The 13,280-nt window shown below is 46.7% G+C and overlaps 1 protein-coding gene across 1 annotated transcript in view; it reads right to left on the reverse strand.

Moving 5' to 3' along the window:
* The window catches only part of CDH3 (cadherin 3, type 1, P-cadherin (placental)), a 55,214-nt gene extending 48,029 nt beyond the window's left edge, over positions 1–7,185 (reverse strand). Inside the window, exons 1-2 of the mRNA XM_006860219.1 lie at positions 7,141–7,185; positions 6,821–6,917 (exon numbers count right to left, since the gene is read on the reverse strand). Coding sequence (XP_006860281.1) covers positions 6,821–6,917; positions 7,141–7,185 — 142 coding nt within the window. The remainder of the gene's footprint in view (positions 1–6,820; positions 6,918–7,140) is intronic.
* Between the last annotated feature and the right edge of the window lie 6,095 nt (positions 7,186–13,280).

The raw sequence follows: 13,280 nt of genomic DNA on the forward strand, positions 1-13,280 counted from the left end.
CTGTCTGCTTCTTTTGCCTTTCTCTACCTTCCTGGTGTGGCGCTGTGGGTTAACGCGCCAGACTGCAAAGTCGTTTCAACTGCAAGGTCGGAGGTTCAAGCTCACCAGCTGCTCCTTGGAAACCCTATACAGGGTCACTATGGGTCGGAATTGACTCACAGCACTTCACAACAGCAACTTTCCTCGTATGGCACTGTGGGTTAATGCGCCAGACTGCAAAGTCGTTGAAACTGCAAGGTCAGCGGTTCGAGCTCATCAGTCACTCCTCAGAAACTCTATTCAGGGTCATTATGGGTCAGAACCAACTAATGGCACTTAACAATGACAACAACAACACAACCTTGCATTCTAAGATTCGGCTAAAGTGAATGTATTTAAGTTCCTGAGACCCATCATGCTTTTCCTGTTGCTGGAAACAATGCTCTTCCCACCAACTCTTGTGCCCCAACCCCTCTTGCCTAACTAAGCCTTCAACTTGGACATCATTTCCTCTATGTCCCTCAGAAACTTTCCTTATGTGATCCCATATTTTTATTTCACTCCCTCCCACTCTATCACAAACTATATATTGTGCAAATTTTCCTGATCTCCTTTCACCAGAAGGTAAGACTCTGGGAGGTCCAGGAGTTTTGCATGTTTTGTTCACTGATGTATCCCAAACCTAAAACAATACTTGGCACTAAGTAAATGCTAATAAATATTTGTTGAATCAAGGATTCAATGATTCTTGAGTCTCCCTATCTCTACAATGATGGAGGAAATGTTAAGACTAAGAGAAGTTGGACTCAGAAACTTTGGCCAAATGAGGAGGTTGCTGCCCACCCACATGCCAACTAGGATAAAAATCTTCACACAGGAAGAAGTTCTCACCCAAAAAATGTAGGACTGTTTCCAGATTTCCTTTCTACTTTTCGAAGAAGTAGTAATCATCAGCTTGAGGGCAACTAAAGGGAAAGTACTTAATAAAAACTTGCTATCTCTCAGAGTAGGACCAGACGAGATGCAAGAAGCGGTAGGCCTGGTAAGGAGATTGTAGGGGTGAGGAGTGTAGAATCCAAAAGAGACTCAACTCTTCCAGGACAGAGCAAAACATGCCCACGGTCTTGAGAGCCTCAGCTGACCTTCAAGGTAACCCAGCAATTGCTCCCAGGTATATATCTAAAGATACACATACATGAGCTCACTAAAAGACTGTACAAGAATGTTCAGAGCACACTATTCAGAATGGTCCAAAAAAGGAGAGGAAGCTACTCAAATGCCCATCAACAGAAGTGTGGCATAGTTGCATGTTGTTGTTAGGTGCTATCAAGTCGGTTATGACTCATAGCGACCCTGCATAAGGTTTCCAAGGAGTAGCTGGTGGGTTTGAACTGCCGACCTTGTGGTTTGCAGTTCAGTGTTTATCCTACAGTGCCATACCAAGAGTTCAATAATCACATAATGAAATACTATACAACAATGAAAATCAACTACAACTACTATTTTTGTAGCATTATGTGCAGTGGCATTGTAGGATAAGCACTAGACTGTGAACCACAAAGTTGGTGGTTTGAACTCACCAGCTGCTCCATGGGAAAAAGATGAGGCTTTCTGTTCTCGCAAATAGTAACAGTCTTAGAAACCCTACAAAGAGTCACTATGAGTCGGAACCGACTTGTCTTAACAACAACAACAATGCAAAAATCTCACCATGTGCAGTGAAAGAAACCAGATCCCAAAGAACATACTATATGATCTTTTCACCTAAAGTTCAAATAAAAGCCAATTCATTTACGGTGTTGTTGTTAAAGTGCCATCAAGTTGGTTCCGACTCATAGCGGCCCTGTATAGCATTTCTGAAGAGCAGCTGGTGGGTTTGAAATGCCGACCTTGTGGTTCACAGTCTAGTGCAACAGTGACTGCCTTACGGGGAGGGAGCTTCAGTGATGCTACTGATACTGCTTTGTGATCTGTGTGCTAGGTACGTGGGTGTGCTATGGTTTGTGAAGTTCATCTATCTAGATACTCCTCATTTGAGAACTTTTCTCTACATAGGTTACTGTCCAATAACAGTATTTCTTTCTCCTAATGGAGACCGGTCAGCCTCAGGACTAAAAGTCTCAATTTCAGTTGGGCAGAGGAAGCCCTCTCTCCCTTTGTACACTCTATCATCCTCGAATCGCTTTGTAGAGCTGTAGTTTCCAGCCCTTGCTGTAGCAACACCTTGCTCATCAGAAGTACTGCCTTTCTTACACAATAGGGAGGTGAGGACACCCTGTACTGGGTAACCTAGGAACAGAGCGTCATTTGAGGAAGTAGCAAGGGAGACTAGAGGTTTGAGACTAGAGGTTTGTTCCCCAGGCACAAGCTAATGGTGATGTGTAGGGCAGAGTCTTCAGCAACCAATTCTCCTCTGCTGCTGAGCCAGGAAGGCAGCTGGCCAGGCTCCCAAACATTCATTCTTCAGTGGCAGATTTATGGGGCACTGTGGAATCCCCTCGGCTGTAGAGGCAGATAATCAGGATTTAAAACCTGGTCTCACTACTGACTGCCCTAGTGACTTTACGCCAAGTCTCTTAACCCCATTTTATAGCTGAGGGGAAGTTATTATCACCTGCTTTGCAAGGTGGCCATAAGCAGAAAAATGAACTAACATTAGATTGTTTGTTGTTGTTAACTACTGTGGAGTCAGTTCCGACTCATAGTGACCCTGCACGGGGTTTCCGAGGCTGCAAATCTTTATGGGAGCAGAAAGCCTTATCTTTCTCCTGCGGAACAGCTGGTAGTTTCGAACTGACAACCTTGAGGTTAGCAGCCCGATTTATAACCACTCCACTACCAGAACTCCTTACCATTAGATTGTAAGCTCCCCAAAAGCAGGGACTTTGTTTTGTTCACTGCCTTAGCACTATGGTTCTAGAAATAGTAAATAAGTATTTACTCAAAAACTGAAATGTAAATAGAGGGCATAACACATAGTTGTCTAGTACCATAGAATCGGTCCCGACACATAGCGACCCTCACTGTTAGAGCAGAAAGCCTCATCTTTCTCCCATGGAGTAGCTCTGGTGGGCTCGAATTGCCAACCTAGTGATTTGCAGTCCAGTAATTATCCTACAGAGCCACCACGCTCCCCCAAAATAATAATTTTTACACCAAAACCCAAGATAAATAGCAAAAACCGTTCTGAAGTTAACCCGTGCTCAGAATCCTACCAAAGATGGAGACCATAAGCTTTCAATCTTATCCAAACACTAACTAAAGGACAGTTGAACCCTCTGAGGGGCCACAATAAAGTGCTGGATGTTTTACTGTCTTTGCACCACCTCAACTATTCATCTAGTAGCGTAGAGCTTACAAGTTGGGCTGCTAACCTCACCGTCAGCAGTTTGAAACTATCAGCAGTTCCTCAAGAGAAAGAAGAGGTTTTCTGCTCCCATAAAGATTTGTTGTTGTCAGGTGCCATCAAGTCGGAACTGACTCATAGTGACCCTATGCACAGCAGAATGAAACAATGTCCAATCCTGGGCCAATCTCACTACCGCTGCCACACTTGATGCCATCAATGATGCCACCTGGCTGATCCATCTCGTTGCCTTGGAAACCCTATACAGGGTTGCTATGAGTCAGGACTGACTCCACGGCACATAACCACCAACCACCAGACTGTTGTTGTTGTTTTTAAGGGCCATTGAGTTGGTTCCGACCCATAGTGACCCTGTATAGGGTTTCCTAGGAGCAGCTAGTGAGCTTGAACCATCGACCTTACAGTTCAAACAGCTTTGCAGTCTGGCGCATTAACCCACACCGCCATACCAGGACTCTAATACCATTCAAGTTCCCTCCTTGCACCTCTGTTTTGTCTTTGCTTCCACAAGACACTTAAAGCAAGGCAGGGTCCCAGATTTTGGGGTCCTGGCAGAGGGAACACTTCCTGCTCCCTTCCTTTCCAAAGTAACCTCATTCTTTGCCACGTCTTCACCTGACTCAGGCCTCTGTCACCAAGTTTGTTCCCTCTACAGGAATATTTCTGAAAAACCCTATAATAAAAAGCAATAAATGAGTGCTCTTAGGATAGATAGGTGGTTATTAATAGTGGCTCCCATATTCTACTCCCCCTCCTATTTTCTGGTACTAAAAGTACCAGTCAGAAACTTGTAGTCAAGTCCCAGCTGGCCACAGCAGTGAAGCCACAATCCACTTCCATTTTATCTGTAAAATGGGCTGTCCTTAAGCAGCTTGTCACAGTTCATGCAAATATTTAGTGGGCATCTTTTAGGGACCAGGTCTTGAGCAGGCACCTACAACCCTCAAATAAGTCATGCCCCCATTTCTCCACCTTTAAGATCTTCCTTCTTTTTAAGTTTACAAAGACAGGCCATATCGGAGATTGTGACCTCCGGCAGCGCTGGGCTGCAGGATTTCTGAAGTCCCAACTCAGAGATTAAGTGCTCAAGTTGTTTAATATTTACTTTACCAGCTTCAAGAGAATGTTAGGAGGATAAAGCAAGCTCAGAGTTGTAGAAGGCTTTGAAGACAAAGATGCACATACAAACAAGGTATTAATTATACCAGATAATTTCTTTGAGCTCAACTTCATAGACACCAATGATATTCATGACCCAGGGGCAAACAACAGGGGCAATTGTTCCTTAGCAATATGGAAACTTTGTCTGCTTGGCCAAACTTGAGAGTCTGGATGTACCCTCAAGATACTTCTTTCAGCAACCCAGGCTGTGGCTGCTGTTGTATGGAGGATGGGGAACTAGCTAGATGACAGAGGGAGGTAGAAAGGTGTCAAAAGCTGAGGACCAGAGGGGAGAAATAGAAATGCTTTATTTTTGTATTGTTGTGGGGAGTTGCAATTTATTTTTTCTCAAAAGAAAGATGAGCAGGAAGGGGGGTAAGGTTGCAGCCCCACCTCCCCAGGAAATTTGTTCTAAGAACCAATCACAGGTCAGGGAGACTCCAGGTAAGCCAAGCACATTAACCCACTCTTTGTTTTAAAACCCAGGTGCACTCCTGGCTCGCTGCACAGGATTCTCACAACCATCAAACTAGACACCAAAACCCCTGAATTTCCTCAAAGGTTTAAAATGCCTGACGTCACCAGGAAGCACTTGTGAACTGGACCATGAAATCGAAAACCTGATCACCGCTTCCCCCCAACAACCTCAAGCCTAGTGAAGTGACAGTTAATCTGATATTTCTTGCTTCAGTAAGAAATATAAGGCACAGACAACACTCAAAGCCACAGCCTGCTCTTGGAAACTGAAGTTAGAGAATGTGACAATGGAGAGGTGTGTGTGTGAGGGGGGGGAGGGGGGAGGACAGGGGAGCTAAGAATCTGGCTAAGTTCTGGTTAGCAATAAAGCTTCCTTAGGAAGCAGGAATTGGATTTGGGGCCCTGGTGGAGTTAACATTTTTACAGGTTGGCTGAGCTGCAGTTTGTTAGACGGCCAGTAATAAAGCCATGCGCAAGAATTTAAAGTTTATGAGGCATGGCCTCTTCATGCCTCTCCTCAGCTCCCTACAGCTGAGGGTTTAAGAAGTCTGGCCCAGCCTGAGTGGTAATTATTTTGTCAGTCTGCAGAGTTATTTGGGTAAAGTGGAGGTGGGGTAAGGCTTCCACAGAAGACTCGAGATCCCCCAATCCTCTTTTGGAGGGACAAAGTAGAGTTATTCTGTTTCCTCATCACAGAGCATTCATCCCATTCAAGCCAAGCTGTGGAATTGTTATCTGGGGTGGGGTATGACGATGGAGGCATCAGAGAAATGTTAGGTGGTAGCTGTTCTTAATTGTTTTGAAAGCCAGATAAACTGTGGATTCCCTCTCCAGAAAAATGCACCTAAAAGTTCTGTCACACAATTTAAGGATCCTCTGGAATCACATCCAAAGATCCCAGGTTAAGTACCTCTGTTAATGAATTTGGGTTTGATTCTATGGAGGAATCCTCCTCCTCATCCCCATCTGGAATAGAAGGGCCCCCCACGGTAGGCAGCTGCCTGGGCCTCCTAATACACTGATTCTCTGTACCAAGTGACCCCCTACTCTCAAGTTTTTCTAACTGTGGGGGGTAGCTAGTAACTAGGAGATCAAAAAGAAGCTTTGATCTTGTATCCATCGACTCCGGAGTCCAAGACCTGCAGACTTGGAACATCCCGAAGTTACTAAATGAACTCACATCTCAGTCACAAGAACCTGTGTACCCCATGCGTGACAGTCTAGCCCAGGTGTGCCAGGCCCAGTTCCCAGGCCGGCTGCAGGGGCGCAAACCCTCCGGAAAGAGCAGGGTTAAGAGTGCATTCCAGCTGCCTGGGAAGAAGAGGGAGGGGGAAGGGAGCAAGGAGAAGAGAAACAGACCCCGTCTGTCTGTCGGAGTCACAAAGTACGGTTCACAAAGGGGGCCCGAGAGGGGCGAAGGGGGGCTGCCCGGGGCACAGCTCATCCCCACACCTGCGCGGGGGTGGGAGAAGGAATGTGGACGGTGCATTCCTCCGCTGGGGCCAGCCGGGGGAGCTTTCCCACGTCGGCACTGGGTGAGGGGAACAGGCGTCCGGCACAGCGAAAGAGGGGGGGAGGTCAAGGTGAGCCGCGGATGCGGGACAAGGAGGCAACTGGTCAGCAGGAATTGCTATGCTCTCCCGCCTTCTCTGTCAGCCGCCGGGTCACCCACATTTCCGTCCCCTAGTTCTGCGCTTCCCCCCACCCCCGACCCCGAAGTGGTGCCCTAAGTTTCCTGACCCAGTCTTGACACGCTTCGTTCTGGCCACACCGGAGGGGACCACATGCCGCCCCTGCCCTGGCGCTCCACTCGGGCGGGCTCCCTGGGGGTCTTACCTTTTCCCAGTACTTGCCCGGGCTCCAGCTCCGCGCCCTCCACCTTCAAGGTCACTGCCCGGCATGGCTCGGAGGCCGCGCACCGCGGCCAGCAAACCTGCACCCGAGGGGAGAGGGAAAACGAGAGGAGCTGGGTCACAGGCGTGCCCAGTCCTGCACATCCCACCCCGAAGAGTATTTACAGGGCTTCTCGGACAATCTCAGCTCCTGGAGCCGAGTCCCGCGCTCTCCTCGACGCCAGCGCCGCGTGTGGACCCCGCCCGCCCTCCAGGGAGCAGTCCCGACCGGGCATGGGCAAGGCAATAGTGTACCTGGAGGACGACGACCAAGAAAAGGGACGCAAGAGGTCCCCTAGGAATCCCCATGGTTGGGAAGAGAAGTGAAAAGGCTGCCACCACCGCGGACCCGTGCGCTGCAAGATCTCTGCGTTCCTGTGAGCTCCTCTGCTCACCGAAGCTAGGGGTGAGGGGGTGAGGGGGGCCAGGTGAGCGCAGGTAAGTGCTGATTGGCCCAGAGCCGCCAGTCCCCGCCCCCTTGCAGGTGGGGCCGCGGCCAGAGCGGTCCACAAGCTAGTGGAGCTCCTCTTGCCTTCTCGGATACCTTCTGTGTTCTCCCGGATTTCTTGGAGCTACTCCCAGCAGGGCTCGCAGCAGAACCTCTGAGTTCCGAATTCGAGAAAAACAAAAAGCTAAAGCCACAACGTTACCTCTGCAGCACCGAGAAAAACTCTTTTATGCCTCGCAGCTACAACGAAGACGCATCAAAAGCTGAATGGAAACAGAGACGCGGGGTTTATGTTCCCCGGAGGCGGTCTGTTGTCCAACGCTTTGATGGAGACCGGTGTGCCCACCCCACCCCGGCCCACTAGGGGAGGCTGCCCTCTGCCATTCTCCACCTCCCACGCGGACCCGTCCCAAGTGGCCCAGGGTTTAAAACTGGCAGCGATCTCCGAAGAACCGCGGTAGAGAATGTGTTACAAAGTCCTCCAATTTACAGGAGAATCCCATTTCACAGTTGAGTAAATGGAGGCTAGGAGAGAAATGACTCACCGTAGGTCCCAGGGAGCGCGGTGACTACTATAAGCACCGGACTGCCAACCACAAGGTGGCGGTTAGAGCCCACCAGCCGTACCACGAGGGAAAGGTGAGACTTTCTGCTTAGAGATTTACAGCCTCGTCACCGACTCCATGGCCCTCAACAACAGGTTCCAAACTTTGGAAACCGTGGTGGTGCCAAAGACTGCAAAGTAGGGAGGGTGGTTATTAGCCGCATAATCTCCAGCATCCCCCAATTTTATGTAAATTTTATGTAAACGGTAAATAAGAACTTTTTTTTTTTTAATGTGTCTGTTTTTATAGATCTGAAATACTGTGCTAGCGGTACAAAGCAACCTTCCCCGGAATTCACGCTTCAAAACAAGGTCTCCTACCCATTTCTGGGAGTTCTAGTATAGTGCTGTGAAATAATGCGCGGGACTGCAAAGTCGGTTTGAGCTGCAAGATCGGCGGTTCAAGCTCACTAGTCGCTCCTGGGAAACCCTATACAGGGTCGTTATGGGTCGGAACTGACTCGAGGGCACTTAACAACAACAACACCCATTTCCTGGGAGTCCAGGTGTGACACTGAAGGATAAGCACTCGACAACAAGGTTGGTTTGAACCTCAAGGTCGATGGTTCAAACTCACCAGCTACTCCTCGGAGACTCTATACAGGGTCTCTAAGAGTCGGAATCAAGTCAATGGCACTTTAACAACACCAGTTCCTGCAGTATAAGAGATGGTGCTGGACCTTAACCCTCATTCCTCTATTAAAGACCTGAAGTGCTTTTCTCTGGGCAGCCTCCCTTCTTTCTTCATGAATCTCTCCCCAACTCCCAGCTGCATTGAGAGCCCCGCCCTGACCCCTTCACCCTTCTCGCCACTCCTTCAGCTCAGATCTAAGAGTTTAAAAACTGGAGTTTCTAATTATATCCTTTGGCTCTCTAAATCTAACCTGGTGACCCGCCCATCCTTCCCATTAAGTAGGCCTGTGGCTAAGCCTAGCCACTGATAATGGGAGTCTTCTCTCCAACTTTCTGGAGTCTGATCATCTAGGTTCAAATCACTGTTCAAACCTGGGTTCCACCACTTACTAGGGCTGTGTCCTCAGGCAAGTTTAATAACCCCTCTGGGCCTCAGTTCTATATCTGTCAGTTGGTGAGTCCTAGTGTGCCGCTGTAGTGTAAGCACTGGACTGCTAACCTCAAAGCTGGGGTTCTAACCCACCAGCTGCTCCTCAGAAACCCTATATAAGGTCACTATGAGTGAAACCCACTGGACAGCATTTAACAAGAACCCTCTGAAGTGTTCTTAGTGGATTTTTGACTCATGGTAACTAACCTCTTTGTGCAGAATGAACTGCTATATAAGGGTGTTCAAAACTTAACATTTCAGAAGCAAATTGCCAAGTCTCTGGATGGGCTCGAACCAAAGTTTGGACAAGCGTGTAAGTGTTTGTGATGCTCTTTAGTTAATAATATATATGGTGGCGGTGGGTATGTGCCGTCAGAACCCACTCCTAGCGACCCTGTAGAGGGTTTCCGAGGCTGTAAATCTTTACGGGAGCAGAAAGCTTCATCTTTCTCCCGCGGAGCAGCTAGTAGTTTCCAACTGCTAACCTTAAGGTTTGCAGCCCCATTCGTAACCACTACGTTACCAGAGCTTAGTTAATACATATAGATGTGGATTAAATAAATTAACACGTTCTAAAAACTGGTGTGGCGCTGTAGGATAAGCACTGAGCCCCAAGGTCAGTTTGAACCGCAAAATCTGTGGTTCAAATCTACTAGCCGCTCCTTGGAAACCCTATACAGGGTCACTATGAGTTGGAACCGACTCAACGGCACACGGCAACAACAAATGCTAAACTCAGCTAGTGCCCAAATTGTGGTTGGTATTCTCTCTTTAGGATCCGGCTCATTTGGCCGCCTCCTTTCTAGCACCTCCACGCTCCTCAACTATGATGACTAGGAAAAACTGTAATCCTTCAATTTCACGGCTGAGGGTAAAGCGAACAATTGGCATCTGGCATCACGCGAGCGCTCGGTAATCCAGCCTGTGGTACCAGCAAATGGTGATGGAGGATGGATAGCGCGCAGGAAAGCCACGGGACAGCTCGCTGAGCTCCGCGCCTACGCGCTCCTGCTCCGCCTCCCGCTCCTACTGAAGGCTCTGTTGGTGCTGGAAAGAACGTTAAATAGCCTTGCGGGGGCGAGGTGAGGCGCGGCGGAGGCCCCAGACGGGACGGGGTGTCAGGGCCTCTCCTCGCCTGGAAAGTTCCCCTGCGCCTGCCTGGAGCCAGATGAAGCCATTAGGCGGACAGTTAAACACAAATGAGCCCCGAGATACAGGTCCTAATTAAGTAAACACTCGACATGAGGGTCGTTGAGCACGCTCATTTCCGCCTCCTTCCCGGGCACTCAGCATTCCGGGAGGGGGCGAGGAGAGAAGGGGAGAAATTGAGAATCAGCTCTTTTGCCTGCTGCCTGGACCACAGGGCTGTTTTCTCTGTAGCTTCCCTTATAGGTCTTTTGTTCATTCATTCAACAATTAATTATTGACCATCTCTTCTGTGCATAGCACTGTTTTGAGCAATGGGGATACTAAAGTGAATAAACAGATAAATATCCCTAACACCGTTGGACCTTTCATTCCAGAAACGGCTCACAAGGCAAGGAGAAGGCCAAAAGAGCTGGATCCTAGATCACTAATACCAACCATCACTTGGACACTAGCTGTGTGCCAGGTACTGAGTTTAGTGCTCAGAACTTGTGTGTGTGGAGGGGGGCGTGTAGAGAAAAATAACAAAATAAACATATACAGTCTCTTCAGCTAACGCGTCCTCACCATCAATCCCAAATCGAACATGCTGGTGTGGGGAGGAGGATTGTTGTTAGGTGCCTGCGGTTGAATGGGTTCCATCTCATAGCGACCCTACCACAACAGAAGGTAACATTGCCTGATTCTGTGCCAGACTCACAATCGTTATGTTTGTGTCCTTTGTGAATCCATCTAATTTTAGGTCTTCCTCTTTTTTGATAACCCTCTTAGGTCTTTTCCCAGAAGCAGGACCCTCCTGATGACACATCCAAAAATCATGAGACAAATCTCACCATGATTGTTTCTAAGGAGCATTCTGGCTGTCCTTTTTCCAACATAGATTTGTTTGTACTCTGACAGTCCATGGTACTTTCACTATTCTTCTTCACTAACACCATAATTCAAAGGCATCCATTCTCCTCCAGTCTTCACTATTCATTATCCAAAATTTTAATGCATATGATGTGATTGAAAATACCATGGCTTGGGTCAGGCACACATTAGTCCTCACAGTGGCATCTTTGTTCTGTAACACGTTAAAGAGTTCTCTGACCTAAGATTTGGCTAATGCAATAGTTCCTTTGATTTCTTGACTGCTGCTTGCTTCCATGAATGTTGATTGTGGATCCAAGTAAAATGAAACATTTGACAACTTCATTATTTTCTCTGTCAATCACGATGTTGTTTATTGGTCCAATTGTGTGGATTTTCGTTTTCTTTCCATTGAAAAGCATTCTACACTGAAGGCTGTAGTCTACACGTCCTCATTGCTTCAGCAAGCAAGGTTGTGACATCTGCATACTGAAGGTTGTTAATGAGTCTTCCTTTAATCCTGATGCTAAATTCTTCATGCAGTCCAGCTTCTTGGATTATTTTTGCTCAGCATACAGACTGAGTAAGTATGGTGAAAGGATACAACTGTGGCACATACCTTTCCTAATTTTAAACCACAAAGTATCCCCTTGTTCAGTTCCAAAGACTGCTTGTTGGTCTATGTACAGGTTTCTTGTGAGCACATTAGTGTCCTGGAATTCCCATTCTTTGCAATGTTAGCCATAGTTTGTTATGATCCACACAGTTGAAAGCACAAGTAAACATCTTTCTGGTATTCTCTGCTTGCAGTCAAGACCCATCTGGTGTCAGCAATATTCCTTGTTCCACATCCTCTTCAGAATCCTGCTTGAATATCTGGCAGCTCCCTGTGAATATAATGCTGAAACTGTTTTTTAGTTATCTTCAAAAACATTTTTTTTATTTGCATCTGATATTAATTATGGTGATTGTGGTGGTTATGTTCCAAGGAGTTGGCTCCAACTCATAGCAACCCTGCATAGGGTTTTCAAGGCTATAAATCTTTATGAGACCCAAAAGCCTCATCTTTCTTCTACAGAACAGCTGGTAGTTTTGAACTGCTGACCTTGAAGTTAGCAGCTTGACTCGTAACAACTATGCTACCAGAGCACTTCAATATTAATGCTATTGTTTAATACTTTCTGCATTCTGTTGGAATCAACACCTTTCTTTGAAAAGGGCACAAATATTAATTTCTGTCAGTCAGTTGGCTAGGTTGTTGTTGTTATGTGCCATGTACAGGGTTTTTGAGGCTGTAAATCTTTACGGGAGCAGAAAGCCTCATCTTTCTCCTACGGAGAAGCTGGTAGTTTCGAACTGCTGACCTTGCGGTTCGCAGCCTGATTCGTAACCACTATGCTACCAGAGCCAGAGCTCCTTCTTCCGAATTTCTTGGCATAGATGAGTGAGTGCGTCCAGTGCTGCATCAGTTCAGAGAGCACTCAGAATACGACTGAGGAAGAATTGACTCTTCAAAGTACAGTTGACCCTAATGACATGGATGGAGCAAAGTTTTGGGGCCTTCATTTGCTGATGGGGCACAACTCAAAAAGAAAAGAAACTTCTGCAAGCATACATTGATAATTGGAACATGGAATGTACAAAGTATAAACTTAGGAAAATTGAAAATTGTCAAAAATTAGATGGAACACATAAAGATAAATATCTTAGACTTTAGTGAATTCTAGGAATTGGTCATTTTGTATCAGACAATCATATGGCTACTATGCTGAGAATGACAAATTGAAGAAGAATGGTGTTTTATATTATCAAAAAGACCATTTCAAGACTTATCTTGAAATATAATGCTGTCTGTGACAGGATAGTATCTATACACATACAGGGAACATCGACTTGATGGCACCTAACAACAACAACAATAGGGAAAACCAGGAGCATGCTGGCTCCATATGATAAGCACTGGACTGTGAATCATAAGGTAAATGGTTTGAGTCCAGTAGATGCTTCACAGAAGAAAGATGAGACTTTCTGCTCCTGAAGGAAGTACAGCCTCAGAAACCCTATGCAGGGTTGTTATGAATTAGAACCGACTGGATGGCACTTAACAACAATAAGAAAGACTCATTAATATAACTATTATTCAAATTTACTCACCCACTACCAAAGCCAGCGAGAAAGAAATTGAAAAATTCTTCCAACTTCTTCAGAGTGAAATTGATCAAACATGCAATCAAGATATATTGATAATTACTGATATGTAGGAGTCCTGGTGTGGCGCTGTGGGTTAATGC

The sequence above is a fragment of the Chrysochloris asiatica genome, unplaced genomic scaffold (assembly GCF_000296735.1).
Source record: "Chrysochloris asiatica unplaced genomic scaffold, ChrAsi1.0 scaffold00037, whole genome shotgun sequence".
Lineage (NCBI taxonomy): Eukaryota > Metazoa > Chordata > Mammalia > Afrosoricida > Chrysochloridae > Chrysochloris > Chrysochloris asiatica.